At 41.2% G+C, this 22,914-nt stretch overlaps 1 protein-coding gene across 7 annotated transcripts in view; it reads right to left on the bottom strand.

The window, feature by feature from the left end:
• Positions 1-6,652: 6,652 nt before the first annotated feature.
• LOC132228220 (tubulin alpha-8 chain) overlaps positions 6,653-22,914 on the bottom strand; it is a 68,417-nt gene continuing 52,155 nt past the window's right edge. For 3 of the 7 annotated variants that reach the window (XM_059684265.1, XM_059684264.1, XM_059684266.1), the window contains 3 exons: positions 10,212-10,360; positions 9,193-9,873; positions 6,653-6,964 (listed from right to left, as the gene is read on the bottom strand). In XM_059684265.1, coding sequence (XP_059540248.1) covers positions 6,671-6,964; positions 9,193-9,873; positions 10,212-10,360 — 1,124 coding nt within the window. In that variant the 3' untranslated portion in view covers positions 6,653-6,670. Of the gene's footprint in view, positions 6,965-9,192; positions 9,874-10,211; positions 10,361-11,770; positions 11,994-22,914 lie in introns of all 7 variants that reach the window. The other 4 variants (XM_059684271.1, XM_059684268.1, XM_059684269.1 and 1 more) reach the window with 3 other exon arrangements.

Genomic DNA, 22,914 nt, shown 5'->3' with positions numbered 1-22,914 from the left:
AAATCAGCAAAGAAACAGCAATCCTAAAAGACTCACTAGATCAGATGGACTTAATTGACATCTTCAGAATATTTCACCCCAAAGCTACAGAATATACATTCCTTTCCAGTGCACATGGGACATTTTCAAAGATAGACCATATATTAGGACACAGGCAAAGTCTCTTCAAATTCAAGAGAATAGAAATCATAACAAGCATCTTCTCAGATCACAATGGCATAAAACTAGAAATCAACTACAATAAAAACATTGAAAAAAATCAAACACTTGGAAGCTAAATAGCATGCTATTAAATAATGACTGGGTTACCAGAGAGATCAAAGAAGAAATAAAAAGCATCCTAGAAACAAATGACAATGAAAACACAATAATCCAAAATCTATGGGACACAATGAAAGCAATCCTGAGAGGGAAGTTCATAGCTCTACAGGCCTACTTCAAAAAACAAGAAAAACTGGTAATAAATGATCTAACACCACAACTCAAAAAGTTAGAAAGAGAGCAACAAGAAAAGCCCACCGTATCCAGAAGGCAAAAAATAATAAAGATCAGAGCAGAAATAAGCCACATAGAGACAAAAAAAAAAAATACAAAAGATCAATGAAACCAAGAGCTGGTTCTTTGAAAGGATTAACAAGATTGATGAACTTCTCACCAGCCTCACCAAGAAACAAAGAGAAAAGACCCAAATAAACAAAATCAGAAATGAAAGAGGTAAATTAACAACAGACCCTACTGATATACAAAGGATTGTCAAAAAATACTACGAACAACTCTACTCCAACAAACTGGACAACCTTGATGAAATGGACACATTCCTAGAAAAATACAAGCTTCCAAAACTCAATCAGGAAGAATAAAAAACCTGAATAGGGCAATAATTACTGATGAAATTGAAACAGTAATCAAAAAGCATCCAGCAAACAAAAGCCCTGGACAAGAAGGCTTCACAGGGGAGTTTAACCAAACATTCAAAGAAGAACTAAAGCCAATCCTTCTCAGACTATTCCAAAAAATTCAGGAGGAAAGCACGCTTCCAAGCTCTTTCTATGAAGCCAGCATTACCCTGATCCCAAAACCAGATAAAGACACCACAAGGAAAGAATTACAGGCTAATATCCCTGATGAACATAGATGCTAAAATCCTCAAAAGAATTCTAGCAAACTGGATCCAGCATTATATTAGATAGATCACCCACCATGAACAAGTGGGATTTATTCTAGGAATGCAAGGCTGGTACAATATCCGCAAGTCAATAAACGTGATACATCACATAAACAAATTGAGAGACAAAAATCATATAATCATATCGATTGATGCAGAAAAGGCATCTGACAAAGTCCAACACCCTTTCTTGATAAAAATTCTCAGCAAAGAGGGAATAGATGGATCATATCTCAACATAATAAAAGCCTTACATGACAAACCTACAGCCAACATCATACTCAAAGGGCAAAAACTAAAACCATTTCCCTTAAGAACAGGAACAAGACAGGGATGCCCACTTTCACCACTCCTGTTCAACATAGTACTGGAAGTGCTAGCCATTGCGAACAGACAAGAAGAAAAAATAAAAGGCATCCAAATTGGAAAAGAAGAAGTAAAATTGTCATTATTCCCAGATAACATGATACTGTACCTAGAAAACCCTAAAGACTCCATCAAAAAATTATTAGACCTAATAAATGACTTTGGCAATGTAGCAGGATACAAAATTAACACCAAGAAATCTATGGCATTTTTATACACCAATAGTGAACTTACAGAAAGAGAAATTTTAATAAATCCCATTTACCATTGCACCAAAAAATTTAAGATACCTAAAAATAAACTTAACTAAGGAGGTAAAAGACCTCTACCCAGAAAACTACAGGACATTGAAAAAAGAGATAGAGGAAAACATAAACAGATGGAAAAACATACCGTGTTCATGGATTGGTAGAATCAACATCATCAAAATGTCTATACTACCCAAAGCAATCTATAGATTAAATGCACTCCCCATTAAAATACTGACAGCATATTTCACAGATCTAGAAAGAACGCTCCAAAAATTCATCTGGAATAAAAAAAAAACAACAAACACCCGAATAGCTGCTGCGATCCTGAGAAAGAAGATCAAAGTAGGAGGGATCTCAATACCAGATATCAAGCTGTATTACGAAGCCACTGTTCTCAAAACTGCCTGGTACTGGCACAAGTACAGACATATAGACCAATGGAATAGAATAGAGAACCCAGAAATTGACCCAAACCACTATGCTCAATTAATATTTGACAAAGGAGGCAAGAACATACAATGGAGTCAAGACAGTCTCTTCAATAAATGGTGCTGGGAAATTTGGGCAGACACATGCAAAAAAAGTGAAACTAGACCACCAACTTACACCATACACAAAAATAAACTCAAAATGGATAAAGGACTTAAATGTAAGACAGGAAACCATAAAAATATTAGAGGAATCCACAGGTAGCAAAATCTCAGATATATGCCGAAGGAATTTCTTCACTGACACAGTTTCTAGGGCAATGGAAACTAAAGGGAAAATAAACAAATGGGACTATATCAAAATAAAAAGCTTCTGCACAGCAAAAGAAACCATCAACAAAACAACAAGAAAACCCACTGCATGGGAGAACATATTTGCCAATGATATCTCTGATAAAGGTTTAATCTCCAACATTTATAGGGAACTCATACAACTTAACAAAAGGAAGATAAACAACCCAATCAAAAAATGGGCAACGGACCTAAATAGACACTTTTTGAAAGAGGACATACATAAGGCTGAGAGACATATGAAAACATGCACAAAGTCACTAATCATCTGAGAGATGCAAATCAAAACGACAATGAGGTACCATCTCACACCTGTCAGAATGGCTACCATCAACAAATCTACAAATGACAAATGCTGGTGAGGATGTGGAGAAAAAGGAACCCTCGTTCACTGCTAGTGGGAATGCAGACTGCTGCAGCCACTGTGGAAGACAGTATGGAGTTTCCTCAAAAAACTAAAAATGGAACTCCCATTTGACCCAGTGATCCCATTTCTAGGAATATATCCCAAGAAACCAGAAACACCAATCAGAAAGGATATATGCATCCCTATGTTCATAGCAGCACAATTTACAATAGCTAAGATTTGGAAACAGCCCAAGTGCCCATCAGCAGATGAATGGATTAAAAAACTTTGGCACATCTACACAATGGAATACTATGCTGCTGTAAAAAGGAAGGAACTCCTACCATTTGCAACAGCATAGATGGAGCTGGAGAGCATTATGCTAAGTGAAATAAGTCAGTCAGAGAAAGATAAATATCACAGGCTCTCACTCATTTGTGGATTATAATGAACAACATAAACCGATGAACAAGAACAGATGTAGAGACAGAGAAGCATCGATCAGATGCTCAAAACTCAGAGTGAACGTAGGGGAGGATGGAGGGGAGGGGGAGAGATCAACCAAAGGACTTGTATGCATGCATATAAGCGATGGATGTGGACAACAGGGGGTGAGGGTGAGGGCAGGATTGGGGGCATGAGAGGACATTGTGGGGGATAGGGACACATTTGTAATATCTTAATCAATAAAGGGAAAATAAAAAAAATAAAAAAATAAATCACCACAAATTTATATCTGTCTCTATATGTATATCTAGATCTATATATGTATATCTATACCTTTATATTTATCTTTTGTGTTTTGTTTATTTGCAGGGCTAAATACAGTGATGTTTAAAAGGTTAAAAAAGAAAGAAAGAAAGAAAGAAAGAAAGAAAGAAAGAAAGAAAGAAAGAAAGAAAGAAAGAAAGAAAGAAAGGAAGAACTGTTAATTTGTAAAACTCCCAATAAAGAAATATACTAGCCCAGTTGTTTCACTGTAGAATTCTGCCAAATATTTTAAGAATTAACATTAATTAATTCTAATTGAGAAATAGGAGAGAGACCACTTCTCACCTCATTTTATAAGACCGGTATTATCTTTTTTTTTTTTAATATATTTTATTGATTTTTCACAGAGAGGAAGGGAGAGAGATGGAGAGTTAGAAACATCGATGAGAGAGAAACATCGATCAGCTGCCTCCCACACATCTCCCACTGGGGATGTGCCCGCAACCCAGGTACATGCCCTCGGCCGGAATCGAACCAGGGACCCTTCAGTCCGCAGGCCGACGCTCTATCCACTGAGCCAAACCATTTTCGGCCGGTATTATCTTGATACCAAATCAGACACAATACAAATAAAACTGAAGACCAACATCCCTCATGAATGTATATGCAAAATTCTTCACAAAATATTAGCAAATAGAATTCAGCAATGTATAAGAAGAATTCTACACCTTGACCAAGTATGGTTTTATTCCAGGAATCAAAGACTGGTTCCCTTTCAAAAATCAATTTAATCCACCATTTCATTCTATTTTTCTCAGGGCTTCCAACGAATATCGAATAGAAACATTTAGGAAAAGTCAACAATTAATAAGGTATCCATTTAATGGATATGGACCTACTATGGGCCCAACCCTGGATATCTTACCAGTAGTTTAGTAGTCTTGATATTTTCTAAAATCCTGTTAGAGCTGCCAACTTCAGAGAAGAGATGCAATAACTTGTCCTCCCCTATGTAAATGATATACACTTTTGGTTTCCCCCCATCCATCATTTTATGAGGCAGTAAGTGTAGGGTAGACAAGAGAATAGAGATGGTGGTCCATTTCTTAAACAAACTCTCTAAATCTCAGGTTTTTCATTTGTAAAATGAGAATATCCATTTGAGACTGTTGGGAGGATTAGAAATAAGTTATGTATGCATATAAACTATAGTCGATATTCTACTTAAAACTTTTCAATGCTTCTGCATATACTAGTACTTGTTCCCACATATGTGTTTTTGCCCTATGGGCAGCATCCTCTGACTCCAGAACTCCCCATGATGGCTCTTGTCTTCATTCAGGTCCCCATGAGGCCTTTTCTGACAACCCAATACAAAAGAGTACAATGGAACCTTGGTTCTCAAATTTAATTTGTTCCAGAAGGCTGTTGGAGAAGCAATTTGTTTGAAAACCGAACCATTTTTTCCCATTAGAAATCATGTAAATTGAATTAATTCGTACCAGACCTCCAAATGATTCCTTCTTTTAACCTTTCTTACATACATGTCTAATGCACTATTTAATCTATAAATAAACACTTTAAAAAAGGACATGAAATGTAAATGAACATTTAACAAAAAAGGAAATGAAATGTACAGTAAAAATAAATATTTAAAAGTAATAAGTAGCAACAAAAGCAAAATAACCCATGAAAATATTCACAGCACAATTTCCTGAGATGTTTATAATGTGAGGTTTAGTGGTAAACTGACTCATACTCATGCATTATCTCCTGTTTGTCACCTGAGAGACTTGTGACTGATCATACAGGCATCAGCATAAAAGGGTTGTCAGGTTGAGAAGCGAATTGTTCAAGATGAGAGATAGTCAAGAACTGAGGTTTGACTCTATTCCCCCAGGCACTTTGTACCACTGTTGGTTTACTTGATATTACTTAACACTATCTGAAATTTTCTCATTCCTTCCTTTGTGTGATTACGCGGGCAGGAGATGTGTCTGTCTTGTTTCTCACTGATTCGCCAGTTCTTAAATAGTGTCACTCCCTTCCCAATGCCCAGATCTTTTCTTTCCCTAGTGTTTTACCATTCCCTAGCCAACAGGCTGTGTTTCAGGGTGAACATAGCCTGTAGGGAAGCATGGGACTTGGTTAGAAAGTCTGTAAAGCCCTGACCGATTTGGCTCAGTGGATAGACTGTCGGCCTGTGGACTGAAAGGTCCCAGGTTCGATTCCGGTCAAGGGCATGTACCTTGGTTGCGGACACATCCCCAATGGGAGGTGTGCGGGAAGCAGCTGATCGATATTTCTAACTCTCTATCACTCTCTCTTCCTCTCTGTAAAGGATCAATAAAATATATTTTTTTTAAAAAAAGGAAGTCTGTAAAGAGGAAACTCTGAAAAGTCAGAACTTCCTGGGGGAGTTGGCTGAAGGCAATAGCCCCTGCCTTGATCTTTCCAAACAAGTCTATATACACACAAGCCCCCAGGTGTTTACTAGAATCTTTATGCTTAATCTTTAGACGTCCTTGCTTAAAGGACACTACAGATGCATGACTTCTCAAGGATACTTACCTTGCTGATAGTATCTAATAGTTAATTTTAGTTCAAGCTGTTGTTACAATAAAAGCCTAAGGAGACAGGTGAATGGGGCTATTTGGTTTCTCTAGCCAGGCACTCCCTTAGCCCTCTCTTTCACAGAAACATGTGTCAGAGTAATCATTCATCTGTTGCTCAGGGTCTGCTGGTCAGCCCTGGCAATAACCTAATCCAGAATTCAAAATCCTGATCAGACCTCACCACACGTGTAAGTGGACTTCACCTTAACCCAGAGACAATGACTCTCATTTTCTGTAATGACACAAAGCTGCTTTTACCCAAGGGAGGATCTGATGCAGCACAGCATCCATTTTCAGCCCAGTCATCCCACATGTACTGGTGTCAGACAGCGATTAGGCTGGAGCTGGGAGTGTCATCTATGACTCTTAGAATAGTTACATGTGCTTAGAGTGGAGCAGCAAAAATAAAGAGGCACAGCCATGAGGAACATGTATATTTAAAATTCCTCCCCTTCATTTTCTTCTTCAAATGAATCAGTCCCCACTTCTTCATAATCCTTCTCTAGGGCAGCTAGGTCCTCCCTGGCTTCAGAAAATTCTCCTTCTTCCATTCCCTCTCCAACATACCAATGGACAAATGCCCGCTTGGCGTACATGAGGTCAAACTTGTGGTCAAGGCGGGCCCAGGCCTCCGCAATTGCTGTGGTGTTGCTCAACATGCAGACAGCCCGCTGGACTTTGGCCAGGTCCCCTCCTGGCACCACAGTAGGTGGCTGGTAGTTAATGCCCACCTGGAGAACAGAGAAAGAGGAGAAACAACAAAAGAAGATGCAGGGTAGCCAAAGGGTGACTTGAGATGAGGCAACTTCATCACATGGTGTGGGAGCAGGACTCAGGCACAGGCATGAGAGTGGGACTATAGGGCTAGAGGTGAAAAGAGGGGAGCAGAAGGTTGGGAAGGTTGTTTAAAAGGTCATAGAGATATTCCAGAGCGATAAATAAAAAGATCCAAAAGGCCTGGCAATGGAGTTAGTGTTAATCAAGCCTTGTGTCTCTAAGAAATGGAGCTTCTTAGAAGAAAAGCAAGGACTCCAAGCAAAGAAAGTTAGTTTAAAACTCTTGCCTGGACAAGCCTACTTCTCAATTCTGGTAGCATTGCAGGGTCCACCAACAAATCTGGCTCAATCTTATGGTGGGGCTACTATGCTAGAAATCTTTCTTTTCCTCACATACATATCAAACCAAAGCCAAGCCTAGGAACTGTAGAAAGCTGGAAGAAATCTAAAGTGACAAACTGTGATAATACTTATGGACTAAGATTCATGTTGCCACCCAAAAAATACCTCTTCTTACCCAGACTACCATGCATTAATTGCCAATCTCTTCAATTCATAGCTTTAAAATAAATACATGGCTTCTTGAGAGACAGAGGTGGGAGTGGCAGCAGGCTGTACAGCTAAGGTGGTTAACCCATTAAATGGACTCACAAAGGTGAATCCTCTTAGATAAAAGTGGTATCTTGGTGATAAAGGTGATGCTAAGAAAGAAGTAAATACCAAAAATAAGAATGGGAAGGGCAATGAATATGAACTCAGCCACATTACATAATTTGCTAGATCTGGCCCTAACCAGCAAAAACTTGTTGCCTAGAGCTAACTCTCTTTTTTTAACAATAGTATTCCTTGACCTAAATCAAGTACAGACAAACACCCTTGAGAAGAATGAAAGAGGAGGAAGTTCAACAACAACTTTCCCACAGCCTGTGCTTTTCTGAAAAGCAGATCAAGTTGATGGCATTACCTTATCTTCCTGGACATGACCCCAAAGCTTCAGTTTAAAATAAAGGAGAGAATGGGAGAGGTCTCCCTTTTGTTAATTTCCCCACCACCCTCACATCTCATTTTTTCTACCTTCTTCTTATTATTAGCATGTTTTATTGTTTCCATTTGAAATAGGGGGGAAAAAAAGAACTGCATTTTTTCAAGAGTGTGACTCTTTTCATAAGAATAACCAGAACTTACACATAAAATAGGCAGAATCTAGAAAAAAAGATTATGTATGTAGCAATGAGGAAGAATGTTACAATTCCTTACTCAGCAGATCAGCTAGGTCAGAGCTTCATAGATAAAATAGATCAGCCAAGAGGCTGGCACATGGTGCCTTGTTTTTGTAAGTCCCACCAAGGAAAAACTGAGACATGTTCATCACTGTCTTGAGTCCAGTGCTCAGTAAACCTCTGAATTATTAAAGGCCTAGGCAGTACAAATTAATATAAATGGTGGTAGTTATTTTGCTGGTGGAATCTCTTTAAAGACCATGGAACACAGGACAAAGTGATCAACCAGTTCACATGTTTAGAGCCAGCTGCATGCCCTGCTAGTGCAAGTCAAACGGTGGCTTTATCACTATTCAGTGTTTAACTAGCACTTTATCCAGGGGTCTTCCCTGGATATTCCACATTTCCCCAAGAATATTTAATTTTTCACAATAAATTAGGAGGACACATCTTTTGTTAAGAGGAGGGAATTTCACCTCTTTGGCAATTTGAATAATTTGGTTATCTCCATTTTCTAATACACTGTCAGATTACAACTACCTCTACTCCTTCATCCTGTTCATATCATTTGCCCACACATGTTCTTTCTAGCCTGTCCACTCCTCCCTATAAAAGAAATACCCTTTTCTGCCTGACCTGTGAGATGCTTGCAGATCTTAGGGTAGGAGCTGTAGAAGTCTTCTCCCTATTGCAATAGTGCCCCTCCTGTTCTTTTACTAATCCTTTCTAATAAATTCCCCCCTTACCTGTATAAATTAAATGAGTGAGTGAATGAATGAATTTAATTCATGGTATAGTTGGCTTAAGCCCCTCTTCCCATATCATTCCAATAAAGCCTGAAGTGTCCATGGAATTGTATATCTGTCCAAGACTCTGGAGTTTATACATCCTTCTCCCCCATCCTTGGTAATCTACCTCTGCTTCTCTAGTTGTCTAACTCCTCCCTATGTCATCAGCTCTCACCTTGAAGCCAGTGGGACACCAGTCTACAAACTGGATGGTCCTCTTGGTTTTGATGGCAGCAATAGCAACATTCACATCTTTGGGCACCACGTCCCCACGGTAGAGCATGCAGCAGGCCATGTACTTGCCATGTCTTGGGTCACACTTCACCATCTGGCTATTGGGCTCAAAGCAGGAGCTGGTTATCTCAGCCACAGAGAGTTGTTCATGATAGGCTTTCTCAGCAGAGATGATGGGTGCATAGGTGACCAGTGGGAAGTGAATGCGGGGGTAGGGCACCAGGTTGGTCTGGAACTCGGTGAGGTCCACATTGAGGGCCCCATCAAAGCGGAGAGAGGCAGTGATGGAGGATACAATCTGGCTGATAAGGCGGTTGAGGTTGGTATAGGTGGGGCGCTCAATGTCTAGGTTCCTGCGGCAGATGTCATAGATGGCTTCATTATCTACCATGAAAGCACAATCTGAATGTTCCAGTGTGGTGTGGGTGGTTAAGATGGAGTTATAGGGCTCGACCACTGCAGTGGAGACCTGGGGGGCTGGGTAGATAGCAAACTCTAGCTTGGACTTCTTGCCATAATCCAGGGAGAGGCGTTCCATCAGTAGAGAAGTGAAGCCAGAGCCAGTGCCCCCACCAAAACTATGGAAGATCAGGAAGCCCTGCAAGCCAGAGCAGGCATCTGTCTTGGGAGAGTAAAATATGAGAAGAAAACATGAAGACAAGTTTCTAAGAATACCCTAATGTGGACAAAGGCAGGCAATCCTTCTGTCTGGCCCACTACATCCCTCAACATTTTTACATGGGTAAAATCAAAGCAGCCTTTCAGTTTAGAAAAGGGGTTATAGTGGTCATTAGTCTCAAAACTGTCTGATCCCCAAAAGTTCAGAACCACTGGATTACACCCTGTGAATCTATGAAATCTCTATCCTATAGCCTAGGGCCATATGCCTCTACCCATTCTTCTCAGAGAGGTATGAGTCTCTAAACCTATCCACCTTAGCCTGCCCTTATTAATACTTACCAACTTCCTTATGCGGTCCAGCACCAGGTCGATGCTCTCCTTGCCCACTGTGTAGTGGCCCCGGGCATAGTTGTTAGCTGCATCCTCCTTTCCTGTGATCAGCTGCTCTGGATGGAAGAGCTGGCGGTAGGTTCCTGCCCGAACCTCATCTACCAAGAGAGGAGGACCATCAGGTCTTACTATCTCCTTTCCCATTAGAATATCATATAATACCCTTCTGGGTCTTCACTTCCCTACTGTAAAACTCTACAAAGGTGAATCCAGACAACCCTGTAACAAATGTGAAAAAGGCTAAGTCTAAAGTGACATAGGCACTAAAAGAACCAGAAGCCAGTGACTCCAGCAGGTGATGAGAAGCCTACTGCTCTCCTGGCTGCAACTTAAAAAAGCCTTAACTTTACAAAGCTCACTGAACACAAAGGTTGATTGCCACTCCTTCCATCTACCTTGATCCCTCAAGGCTTCCTTCTTATTTTTTCTTTCATGCTGCAAAGTTATCTCAAAACTTAACCTGATTTCACTTGCATTAAAATGTTCTAGAGACACAGAGAAAGATTCAGGGTGATCTGCCCAGTTCCTAGTCTCTCCCGGGAATAGTCCCCCATCACCTCCACCTCAAGGTGATAATAATATATATCAGGCATTAGAGATACTTTAGAATGAAAGGTTCTAGAGGAGCAGGAGCCCTGGAAAGGCTGTCAAGAGCACTCTGCTCACCTCTAAGGGTCCACATGAAATGGGCACATATCCAATTAGAGGCATCAGGTCCAAACTACACCCCTTCTTCTCTTCAGGGGTCTCCTACTCCCCTAGAGAAAGCATCCATTTGCATGGTGGCCTGTGAGGGTAATCTGCACTTTTTGTATTTGTACAAAGTTCTCAAAGGCAGAAGTACCGGGAGTCAGCTGTGCCTAGAAATTAGTGGTCAGGCGTTATAGACATTTGCCCAGACATCCCTATGAAACTTATCTATCCCTTGATTGTTGACCCAGCTTGGAGCTGAGGAAATCCAGAACCAGGGAAGTGGTGCTTGAGGGGATGAACTCAAGGAGAGACCCGAATTTCTGTTTTCTAACATTCAAACGAAGTTCAAGCTTCTATAGCCACCTCTGGTTATGAGAAAAATGCCTGCTATTATTCCATTTTGTGTGCCAGACACTGCAAGCTTATATCAAACTCGTGAGAATATTTTGAAATTGTTATAGAATTGGAAACCTTGAGAAATTGGCTATTTGGGGCCTTCCTATAATACCTAAAATCATTTGTATTTTTTAGCCTTAGTGTAAACAATTTTGACAATTTAATCTGTCTACACCGGTTTAAGCAGAGAGCATTTTATTTGCAGTTAGAGCTGTGATGGGAGAGCAGAGAGTCCTGGTTCCTATTGTGAGTTCCCCACTTATGGACAATTCAAGGAGCTGACAGACATCATGGGGAGCAGAAGGGCTCTAGCTGAGCCATCCCCACCTTCCAGTTAAAGATTCTGCTTTGTTAAACTCATAGACAAAGCCTCACAGTCTCATGTTGCTTTCTATGGGAGGGTCCTAGTCCATACTCACCTACGACAGTAGGCTCCAGGTCTACCATGACAGCCCGGGGCACATGCTTCCCATTGCCAGTCTCACTAAAAAAGGTGGTGAATGAGTCATCATCATTGATCTTGCTGGCCTGGGCACCAAAGGTGCCATCTGCCTGAATGCCGTGTTCCAAGCAGAAGAGCTCCCAGCAGGCATTGCCAATCTGAACTCCTGCTTGACCCACGTGGACTGATATGCATTCCCTCTGTGGGGAGAGTACAGAATCACGGTCAGAGAGCCCTAGGACCTAGCCATGTCTCTGTCCTGTATCTCCCACATCTGAGGACTTGTCTCTCCTGGCATTCACCTCACAGAATGTCTATCCCCCCAGCCATGCCATTCCCAGAACCAGGGTCTGAGGTCTCAGGTGTCTGAGGGCCATTGCAGGGGACTAAGAATTTTCTCTGACGAACCACCATTTTGTGGTTTGCTCTAAAGGTTGCTTTCCAAGGTTAATTCTTTATAGCAAGAAAAGGAAAAAGGGGACAGCTGCACCAAAGAAACAAGGGACTAATTCTAAGCCATTAGACTTCTGTGCTGATGAAGGAGGTCAAAGATCGAACCAGTGATAACAGCAAAAATTACCCCTAAATTCACTACCATACACAGTGGTAACATTCATATCTGTGCCCAGACCCTGACTTTCCTAGACAGCAGGCACACACATGCATGCACACACGCAGAGTCTCAAAATATCATAGAGCAGATAAACATTCATGGAAGGAGTATACTTTGGATGTATCATGGGTACAATTAGTATTCTGATCACAAACATAGGAATAAGAAAGGGTTGGTCCTTGAAGAGTCTGGACAGAAACTCTGGCATCAAAGACTCTAGGCCTGCGCTGTCCACTGCAGTGGCTCCAGTCACTATGACTGTTGAGAACCTGAAATGCAGCTCATCCAAACTGACATGTTATAAATGTCAAACATACACTGGGTTTCAAAACTTTTTATTAAAAAGAAGGCAAAATATCTCATTCATAATTTTTATATTAATTTCATGTTAAAATTTGTTGGGTATCTTAATTCATTGTATTTTATTTTATTTTTAAATAAAGTGTTGGTACATCAGCAAGGGATAATTGGGAGTATATAAATTAGACTCTTCCTGAACTTTGAGAAGTTAAAAAATTTCTTTGTAGCCACCACAACCTATTTCCTTGCCTATGTCTGGCCAAGTGTTAAATAAAGCTGATCTTTAGAGTGCTCTTACCTCTTACCTCTGTGTTACTCAGATGTGAAGCCACAATTACCTGATTGTCCTAGCACCAACAGCTTAGGAGGGTTTTTGGGGGGTGAGGGGGGTGAGAATGAGTGTGTGAGTATGTGAATGTGTATGAATAGAAACCAACCATGGGGTTTTTCTGGGAGGAGGGCTTCATTTCCCCTACCACAACCCACCCACCTGTGGGGAAGCAGTGACCAGAACAAGATGACTCTGTGCTTATGACTCCCACCAGAGCCCAGCAGGAAATCATGTGCTTGATCTGTGAGTTTCTATTCTTATCCATGACCCTACCTGGTATTTTCCATCTCTGGGTAACCCAAGCCAGACACAGAGCCTCCAGAGCACGTGGTTGGGCATGGAAACACATTGAGTACAGGTCAGAGTATAGGACTCCTGGAAACTTGGAATTTCTCTAGAGATGGAAGCAGAGCATCTACTCTGAGTAACATCTCAAAGGGTCAGAGATTATCAGGACTCATTGCTCCCTAATTAAATTTTCCAACTAAACACCAACTTTACACATGTCTCTGTGCCCTTGCCTTTGGTGAGGCTAGAGTACAGGTATTCACAGCAGCCAATAGATAACACAGCCAAGCTGGGACTACAACCTGGCTGCTTTTCCATGACCCTGGTATCCAGGGTAAGGCTTCAGTCACAAAGTTGCCCACACTCCTGGGTTTGAATCTTGTTGTATTAATTATTTGCTATGTTGTGTGACCTTGGCTGAGTTACTTAACCTCCCCTTGTCTGAAAATAATAAGTTAGCCATGGTTATTGTCATTTTTACCAACATCAATTTCATTATTCTACCCTATAGCTTTATTTTCCACCTGGAAGAGATACAAGTAGAAAGATAGAGACTTCAGGCCCCCATTCCACTCACTTTTATTGATAAGTCTATTTTTTGTCTTCACATTAGGACTCAATTTTGGCCTAAGAGCAGCAGTGTACCACAACCCAGGAACTACCCACAACCAGCACATTATCGACCAAACTATATTTTCATAACCAGCATGCAGCCGTGGCTTCCTAAGGAGCTATCTGAAGCTGAAGGGATGTTGAAAAAGCCTAAAAGAAGACTCATTCTTCATTCTAGGTGACCACATCCTCTGTGGTCCTGACCCTCAGCTTAAGGAGCCTTGCTTCTTCCCCATCATCACACTCCAATCATCCTCCAGGCTTGTCTGTGCAGCTGCTTGGTCTCTGGTCAGTCCTCCCTTCTGAAACTCCCTGGGCCTTTTTGACAAGATGCAGGGATATTTAAAGAAGGTAAAAGGTCATAAGGGAAAGAGTAAAAAGATCTTAGGGACCTAAAAACCACAAACATAGTGATATTAATGTTTTTGGTCTCTTTTGATGGACTCTTTAGTCTTATACTAATAAATATGCTAGTTGTCACTGACAAAAATCTCTCTCTCTCTCTCTCTCACACACACACACACACACACACACACACACACACACACACAAGAGTGTCAGCTAATCAATATAGAAGGAATAATATATTAAGAAATATTGCCAGGCCCTGGCTGGACAGCTCAGTTGGTTAAAGCGTTGACCCAATATGCCAAGATTATGGGTTCAATTCCCAGTCAGGGCACAGACAAGAAGCAACCAATGAATGCATAAATAAGTAGAACAATTCAGTTGGTGTGGCTCAACAGTTGAACATTGACCCATGAACCTAGAAGTCATGGTTCAATTCCAGGTCAGGGCACATGCCTGGGTTTCAGGCTTGATCCACAGTAGGGGGTGTGCAGGACACAGCCAAATGATGATTCTCTCATCATTGATGTTTCTATCTCTATATCCTTCTCCCGTCCTCTCTCTGAAATCAATAAAAATATATCTTTTAAAAGTGAAACAACAAATCAATGTTTCTCTCTCCCTGCCTCTCTCTCTAAAATCAATCAGTAAACAAAAATTTTTAAATTAAAAAAAGAAATATTAAAAAAAAGAAATATTGCCATATTACAAATATTTCTAATTACATAATTGATTTGAACAAGGATGCCAACACCATGAAGTGAAAGGTTGTTAGGGAACTGGATATTCATAGTGCTAAAGAATCACTTTTACTTACAGGTCACAAGGTGTAAAAGAAACCACAATGGGAAGAACCAAGATGGTGGCATAGGTAAACATGGAAATTGCTGCCTCGCACAACCACTTCAAAAATACAACTAAAAGACAAAACAGACACCATCCAGAACCACAGGAAGGCTGGCTGAGTGGAAATTCTACAACTAGAAGGAAAGAGAAAAGCACTGAGACTCAGAGGAGGTGCAGAAGTAAAGTGCAGAGGTACGGAGGCGCACGCAGAGAGAGCTGGCAACTGAGGATGCGGTTGTATTTTTCAATCCGGAGGGAGACACACTCCTGCTCTGAACTCCAGTTCCGGGCGAGTCTCTGGGGACCCAGACTCGTATGGGGAGAAACTGGACTGTCTGGCATCGGGCAGAACTCAAGGTCGGCTTTCTCTAAGAGGTGCTTGCAATGAATACCGAGGAACACTGAGACCCGGGGCTTCTTAGGGCAGGACTGAGGATCAGCCATAGCTGTTTGCTTCGCCCTGTTGATTCCCTGAGACCTCGCCCCACCCAAGCTGTGTGCAGAGGCTTTTGCATATGAATGACCTGGCCCTTTGCAATCTAAAATTACCTAACAAACTGCAGCTGGGTCAGAGAGACCCAGAACATCCAAGAGAAGGCCCAAGGCCCCACAGCAGCTTGCATTGCTTCACAGCTGGGCCTCATCTGGGCACCTCCAAACCCAAAACAAAGAAGAGGAATCTGCAAATCTCTCCATAGATCCTGCTGGGTAGCCTAAGGCAGAGGCTAAATTAGCACCTTCTTAGAGATCCAAGTGCCAGTGTACCCAGTAGTCAGAGTGGGACCATCTAGATTAAAACTCTTCAGATCCATAAGGGACACACTCAGGGGGCAGAATCAGTGAGCACCAAAGCCCCACTGAAGCAAGTCTTGCCCCAGAAGGGTGTCTCCAGCACAGAAGTTCTCCCACCATAGACGCAGCTGATTCTCACAGCCAATTGGCATGGAGGTCAATTCCTCCCAGTGATACCTACAATAATCAAGGCTTAACTACAACAAGACTGTGCACAAAGCCCACAAAGGGGTGCACCAAGAGTGTCCACCTCAGGTAATTGGGGAGGCTGAGACACTGAGCCCTATAGGGCACCTAGCACAGAAAACCACTCTATATCAACACAGGGGAGCAGCCAAAATGAGGAGACAGAAAAACAGGTCACAAATGACAGAAATGGAGGAAAGCAAACTACTGGATATAGAGTTCAAAACCATGGTTATAAGATTATTCAAGAATCTTCTAGAGGGAGAACCAAGATGGCGGCATAGGTTAATGCTGGAGTTTGCTACCTCGAAAAACCACTTCAAAAAACAACAACTAAAAGACGGAAACGGACATCACCCAGACCCACAGGAACGCTGGCTGAGTGGAAGTCCTACAACTAGGAGGAAAGAGAAACGCATGCCGAGACTCAGAGGAGAAGCAGTGCTGAAGTCAAATACTAAGGTGCGGAGTGCATGCAGAGCAGGCTGGTGGCTGAGGGTGCGGTTGGCATTTTCAATCGGGAGGGAGTCGCAGACTCTGAGCTCCAGATCCGGGCGAGTCTTTAGGGACCCAGACTCAAACGGGAGAAGTGGGACTGTCAGGCTTCGGTCGGAACTCGAAGGCAGCTTTCTCTCCGAGGTTTGCAGCGGTTGCTGGGACTCAGAGAGGCAGAGCCCCTTGGGACAGGACTGACAGCAGGCATAACTGCTCGCTCCGGCCCACCCTGTTGATCCCATGCGACCCGCCCCGCCCAAGCCCTGCACAGAGGCATTTGCCGGATAGCCTCAGGCAAAGGCTACATTAGCACCTCCCTAGAGGACAGAAGTTCTCTCACTGCAGACACAGCTGATTCTCACAGCCAGTTGGCCTGGTGGTCAAATCCCCGCCAGTATTACCTACAACAATCTAGGCTTAACTACAACAAGACTGCGCATAAAGACCACTAGGGGTTGCACCAAGAAAGCATAAAAAATGTGGAGACAAAGAAACAGGACGCAGATGTCAGAAATGGAAGATATAGAGCTCAAAACCACACTTTTAAGGTCTTTCAATAATTTTCTAAAAACTGCCGATAAATGTAGTGAGATCCTCAAGAAATCTAATGAGACCCTCGATGTTGTGATAAAGAACCAACTAGAAATTAAGTATACACTGACTGAAATAAAGAATATAATACACACACCCAACAGCAGACCAGAGGAGCGCAAGAATCAAGTCAAAGAATTGAAATGTGAAGAAACAAATAACACCCAACCGGAAAAGCAAAATGAAAAAAGAATCCGAAAATACAAAGATAGTGTAAGGAGCCTCTGGGACAACTTCAAGCGTACCAACATCAGAATTATAGGGGTGCCAGAAGATGAGAGAAAGCAAGATATTGAAAACCTATTTGAAGAAATAATGACAGAAAACTTCCCCCACCTGGTGAAAGAAATAGACTTACAGGTCCAAGAAGTGCAGAGAACCCCAAACAAAAGGAATCCAAAGAGGACCACACCAAGATACATCATAATTAAAATGCCAAGAGCAAAAGACAAAGAGAGAATCTTAAAAGCAGCAAGAGAAAGAAACTCAGTTACCTACAAGGGAATACCCATACGACTGTCAGCGGATTTCTCAACAGAAACTTTGCAGGCCAGAAGGGAGTGGCAAGAAATATTCAAAGTGATGAATGCCAAGAACCTACAACCAAGATTACTTTATCCAGCAAAGCTATCATTCAGAATTGAAGGTCAGATAAAGAGCTTCACAGATAAGAAAAAGCTAAAGGAGTTCATCACCACCAAACCAGGATTATATGAAATGCTGAAAGGTATCCTTTAAGAAGAGGAAGAGGAAGAAAAAGGTAAAGATACAAATTATGAACAACAAATATGCATCTATCAACAAGTGAATCTAAGAATCAAGTGAATAAATAATCTCATGAACAGAATGAACTGGTGATTATAATAGAATCAGGGACATAGAAAGGGAATGGACTGACTATTCTTGGGGGGAAAAGGGGTGTGGGAGATGTGGGAAGAGACTGGACAAAAATCGTGCACCTATGGATGAGGACACTGGGTGGGGAGTGAGGGTGGAGGGTGGGGCGGGAACTGGGAGGAGAGGAGTTATGGGGGGAAAAAGAGGAACAAATGTAATAATCTGAACAATAAAGATTTAATTTAAAAAAAAAGAATCTTCTAGAAACCATCGATAAATTTAGTGAGACCCTCCATAAATCTAGTGAGACCCTCGAGGACATGAAAAAGGACTAACTAGAAATTAAGCATACACTGACTGAAATAAAGAATATTATACAGAGATCCAACAGTAGGAATCCAGGAATCAAGTCAAAGATTTGAAATACGAAGAAGCAAAAACCAACCAACTGAAAAAACAAAAAGAAAAAAGAATCCAAAAATATGAAGATATAGTGTAAGGAGCCTCTGGGACAACTTCAAGCGTACCAACATCCAAATTATGGGGGTGCCAGAAGATGAGAGAGAGCAAGATATTGAAAACCTATTTGAAGAAATAATGACAGAAAACTTCCCCTACCTGGTGAAAGAAATAGACTTACAAGTCCAGGAAGCACAGAGAACCCCAAACAAAAGGAATCCAAAGAGGACCACACCAAGACACATCATAATTAAAATGCCAAGAGCAAAAGACAAAGAGAGAATCTTAAAAGCAGCAAGAGAAAACAGTCAGTTACCTACAAGGGAGTACCCATACGACTGTCAGCTGATTTCTCAACAGAAACTTTGCAGGCCAGAAGGGAGTGGCAAGAAATATTCAAAGTGATGAATGCCAAGAACCTACAACCAAGATTACTTTATCCAGCAAAGCTATCATTCAGAATTGAAGGTCAGATAAAGAGCTTCACAGATAAGAAAAAGCTAAAGGAGTTCCTCACCACCAAACCAGTATTATATGAAATGCTGAAAGATATCCTTTAAGAAGAGGAAGAAGAAGAAAAAGGTAAAGATAAAAATTATGAACAACAAATACCTATCTATCAACAAGTGAATCTAAAAATCAAGCGAATAAATAATCTGATGAAGAGAATAAACTGCTGAATATAATAGAATCAGGGGCATAGAAAGGGAGTGGTCTGACTATTCTCGGGGTGGGGGAAGGGGTGTGAGGGGTGCAGGAAGGGACTGGAAAAAAATCGTACACCTATGGATGAGGACAGTGTGGGGGAGGGGGGAGTGTAAGGGGAGAGGGTGGGGTGGGAACCGGGTGGAGGAGAGCTATTGGGGGGAAAAAGAGGAACAACTGTAATAATCTGAACAGTAAAGATTTAATGGGAAAAAAACCCACAATGGTCACCAGCCTAGTACTGGGGTCAATATTAACACTACTAATAATGAGAAAACTAAACATTAAGTAACTCATGATGTGATACAACATGAAAAACACAGCACCACCCACAAGTAATTCTTGTCAGAAATACTCAGTCTTTAATCCATTAAACCCTTGGATTTAGCTTCCATTTAATAGAAAACACAGGAATCAGAGCCATAAGTGACATCACGAGAAAACAATAAAATTAATCCAGAAGGTGGGACATTCTACATGGCAATTGATCCAATCTTTTAAATTCATGAAAAATAAAGGTGATATCAAAAGAAACTTATGAAGCAAAATATCTACATCTACATGTATGAAACCTTTGAATTCTGGTTTGAACAAATCAATATACTTGGGAGATAAATAGAGAAACTGATTAATTTTGTTAAGCATGACAATGAAAAATACAGTTAAGTAAAATGTCCTTATTTTTTCGAGTCATTTTTGAAGCATCTAAGGTAAAATGCCATGATATCTATATTTTACTTTAAAATACTTCAACAAACACAGCAGGTAAATATAGCAGAAATATAATTATTATTAAATATAGGTAATATATGGGTGGCATTATACTACTATATTTTTCTGAAGTTTTGAAATTTTTCGAAAAGAAAAACATTAAAGAAAGAAATAGAGGAGAAGCAGGGGTAGGGATCCTACTTATCATAATTACCTTATTCTTAAGGCTCTTCCTGTCCCATTTCACTTAGTCATCTATTCAACTAACATTTTCCAGGGCAAATAAGAATTTTAAAGTTACACAAAGAAATCACAAATGACATTAAAACTTCCATGAGCCTGCATGGAACACTAAGATCAGAGCACCTGCTCAGCATTCCAACTCAACACACACAAGGAGCAGTCCAAGGCTCCTCCATGTCACTCCTCCAGCTCAGGCACTGGGCTAGCCCTATCCAATCACTCAGCCTCATCACCCTCACCATCCTCCTGTTACAGAGGATATATGACATCTTATGCTAACCAACAAAATAAACTTCTTGATTAAATAACATATAATGAACAATGCTTCTCCCCAAATTAGGGAATAAGATGTATGCCTTAAAACAAAGGCCTGGTTTGCCATATATCGCTCATGGCATTTTAAGCATATTACAGGAATTAGCCTCAGTGAAGGAGGCTAACTCCAGCAACCGGACATTCTGGATCCAGGAGACTTAGTGACTCTCAACCATAAAAGCTGCTCCGCTTGACCAGTTTCAATATAATCATTGGAATGGACTGTGCTGACTTACGGGTAGAGAACTTTCAAGCCCTCTTCCCCATTTCTTTGTTCTGCTTTCCTTCTCCCTCCTAATAAAAATCCCTGCCTGCACTGAGATGTTAAGATGGGCTTTGGGATAAGAGTCCCCCATCTTCTCAGATGGCCAGCACTTGAATAAACTACTTTTCTTCTCATAAGCACCTGTCTCATGAATTTGGCTTTCCTTGTGGCAAGCAGCCAAACCTGTATTCAGTTATACTCCTGCCTGTAAGTTCTACAGAGATAAGCACAGAGCAGACCCAAAGCTGGTTACTTTGGGAGGCAACGTGTCATGCCCAAGGAAGGTAATCCATCTTCCATAACCAAGAACATTGTGTTAGTTCAGAATGGTTGGGATACCTGAGCTGGACTGGCCTCCTGAGTCACTGAATATGATTCCCTCCCCATCATTTTACAGATAAAGGAGCCAAGGCTCAGAAAGGTAAAGAAATAGATTCAAGATTTTACAACTCTGTAACAAAAGAGCCTAAACTGGAATCCAGGTCTTCTGATCTTGGCCTGAGTTCTTCCCTTTATACTATACAACTTCCTGCCTCATCCATACTCTGAACTTCCAGGGCCCTGGGCTGTGCCCACACCTACATCAATGCAAGGCCAAGCCTTAATGGCAAAACTTCAAACAAGTAAAAGCTCCACAGAGAGAAACTGAGAGTGGCCTATGATAGTGCCTATTTGAAAATGAGTCATCCTTCTTTAATAGAAATAGAAATCTGTTTCTCAGGATGGGGGGAGGAGGTGCAGAGAGTAAGCTGACCCAGCAGAGGGTATGTAAGTCATACATTTGCTCATATTTCAGATTCTCCTCTCTAGCCAATCAGAGCTCATGCTTTCTCTCTTACACTATTTCTGTCTCTCAGTTCTATTTTGAATCTGGGCTTGTAGAGCTTAGGCCAGAAAATGGAACGAGCAACTATTAAATGGTGTGATAAATGCAATGATAGGGGAGCTGGGCTCCTGGGACTTTGTGAAGTGAAGGGGTCCCCTGTGCGCCGCTGGCGCCTTTTTGCCCAGCAATGCAGGGGCTGAAAATGGGCAGATAGAGAGACCCTAATAGAGGAGTTCCTTTAGTCAAGAAAACAGAGACATTCCCCCCACAGACCTAGTGCTGGGATAACTATGAAAGTTACAAATATTTATTGTGCTATTATGTATAAAATGGTATTGAAAGGTACTGAGCTAATTCCTATTCATCCTCCAGGTCTCTCATTAAAAGCCACTTTCTACAGGAAATCTGGAAAACCACAAACCAACATAGGAGCCCTACTATGTGCTCCCACAAGTCCTTTCTTCCCTATCATTGCATTTATCACACCATTTAATAGTTTGTTCAATTTTCTGAACTCCCTAGTAAAGGCAGTAAATTCTGTGAGGGCAAGGAACCCTTGTTTATTCACTGAATCTCCAGCATTGAGCACAGTGCTTGAACATAGCAGATGGTCAATAAACATATGGATGGTTAGTATGAAAACCCTGCCCTAGGGGGCTCACATCTATTTAACAAGGAGAGTGGCCAGTGCTTATGAGGCAATGGGAATTCAAAAGAGAAAAAACATTTTCTGGCTTGGTTTCTTGGAGAAGGAATATTTGCAAAGACCTTGACAAACGACCATTTTAGTTAAATTTAGGAGCAGTATGAACAAGAAGTAGGAAAAGTTAGGGCAGGTCTCACAAATTGCTCAGTTTGTCTGAGGCATAAGCACATGAAAAGCAAAGCAGATGCGACATCTGTGCTACCTATGACCATTCTCCACAGGAAAAGGGGCCTATGTTCTATAGAATGTCAAAAAAAGAAACTCTACAACCTTTATAATTACACTGCAAGAAACCTTTCCCTATGTCAATCTTATATTATTTCTATTTTAATACTAGTTATTTCCTTTTGCTTTCTCTTCAAAGGATTAAGATCAGCTAATCACAGTCCTCTATAGAAGGTGGCTTTGTAGATTTAATAATGATTCTTGAAGTATCACAAAATAGTAAAACTGGCACATTATCTAGGAAAGGAACTGATACAGGCCAGTACTATATGCCATGTGAAAACCTGAGACCAGTCCACATATCTCTGACCACCTGTGTGGCTTTTAGGAAGCATATTATTACAGCAAATTATTTCTAGTTGTCAGACTGGGATAATAAATCACCTAAACTTTAGTGTCTAGGTCAGATGTCAAGTAAAACATAGCT

The sequence above is a fragment of the Myotis daubentonii genome, chromosome 2 (genome assembly GCF_963259705.1).
Source record: "Myotis daubentonii chromosome 2, mMyoDau2.1, whole genome shotgun sequence".
Classification (NCBI taxonomy): domain Eukaryota; kingdom Metazoa; phylum Chordata; class Mammalia; order Chiroptera; family Vespertilionidae; genus Myotis; species Myotis daubentonii.
The sequence above is the reverse complement of the archived record's forward strand: the minus strand, read 5'-3'. Positions and strand labels throughout refer to the sequence as shown.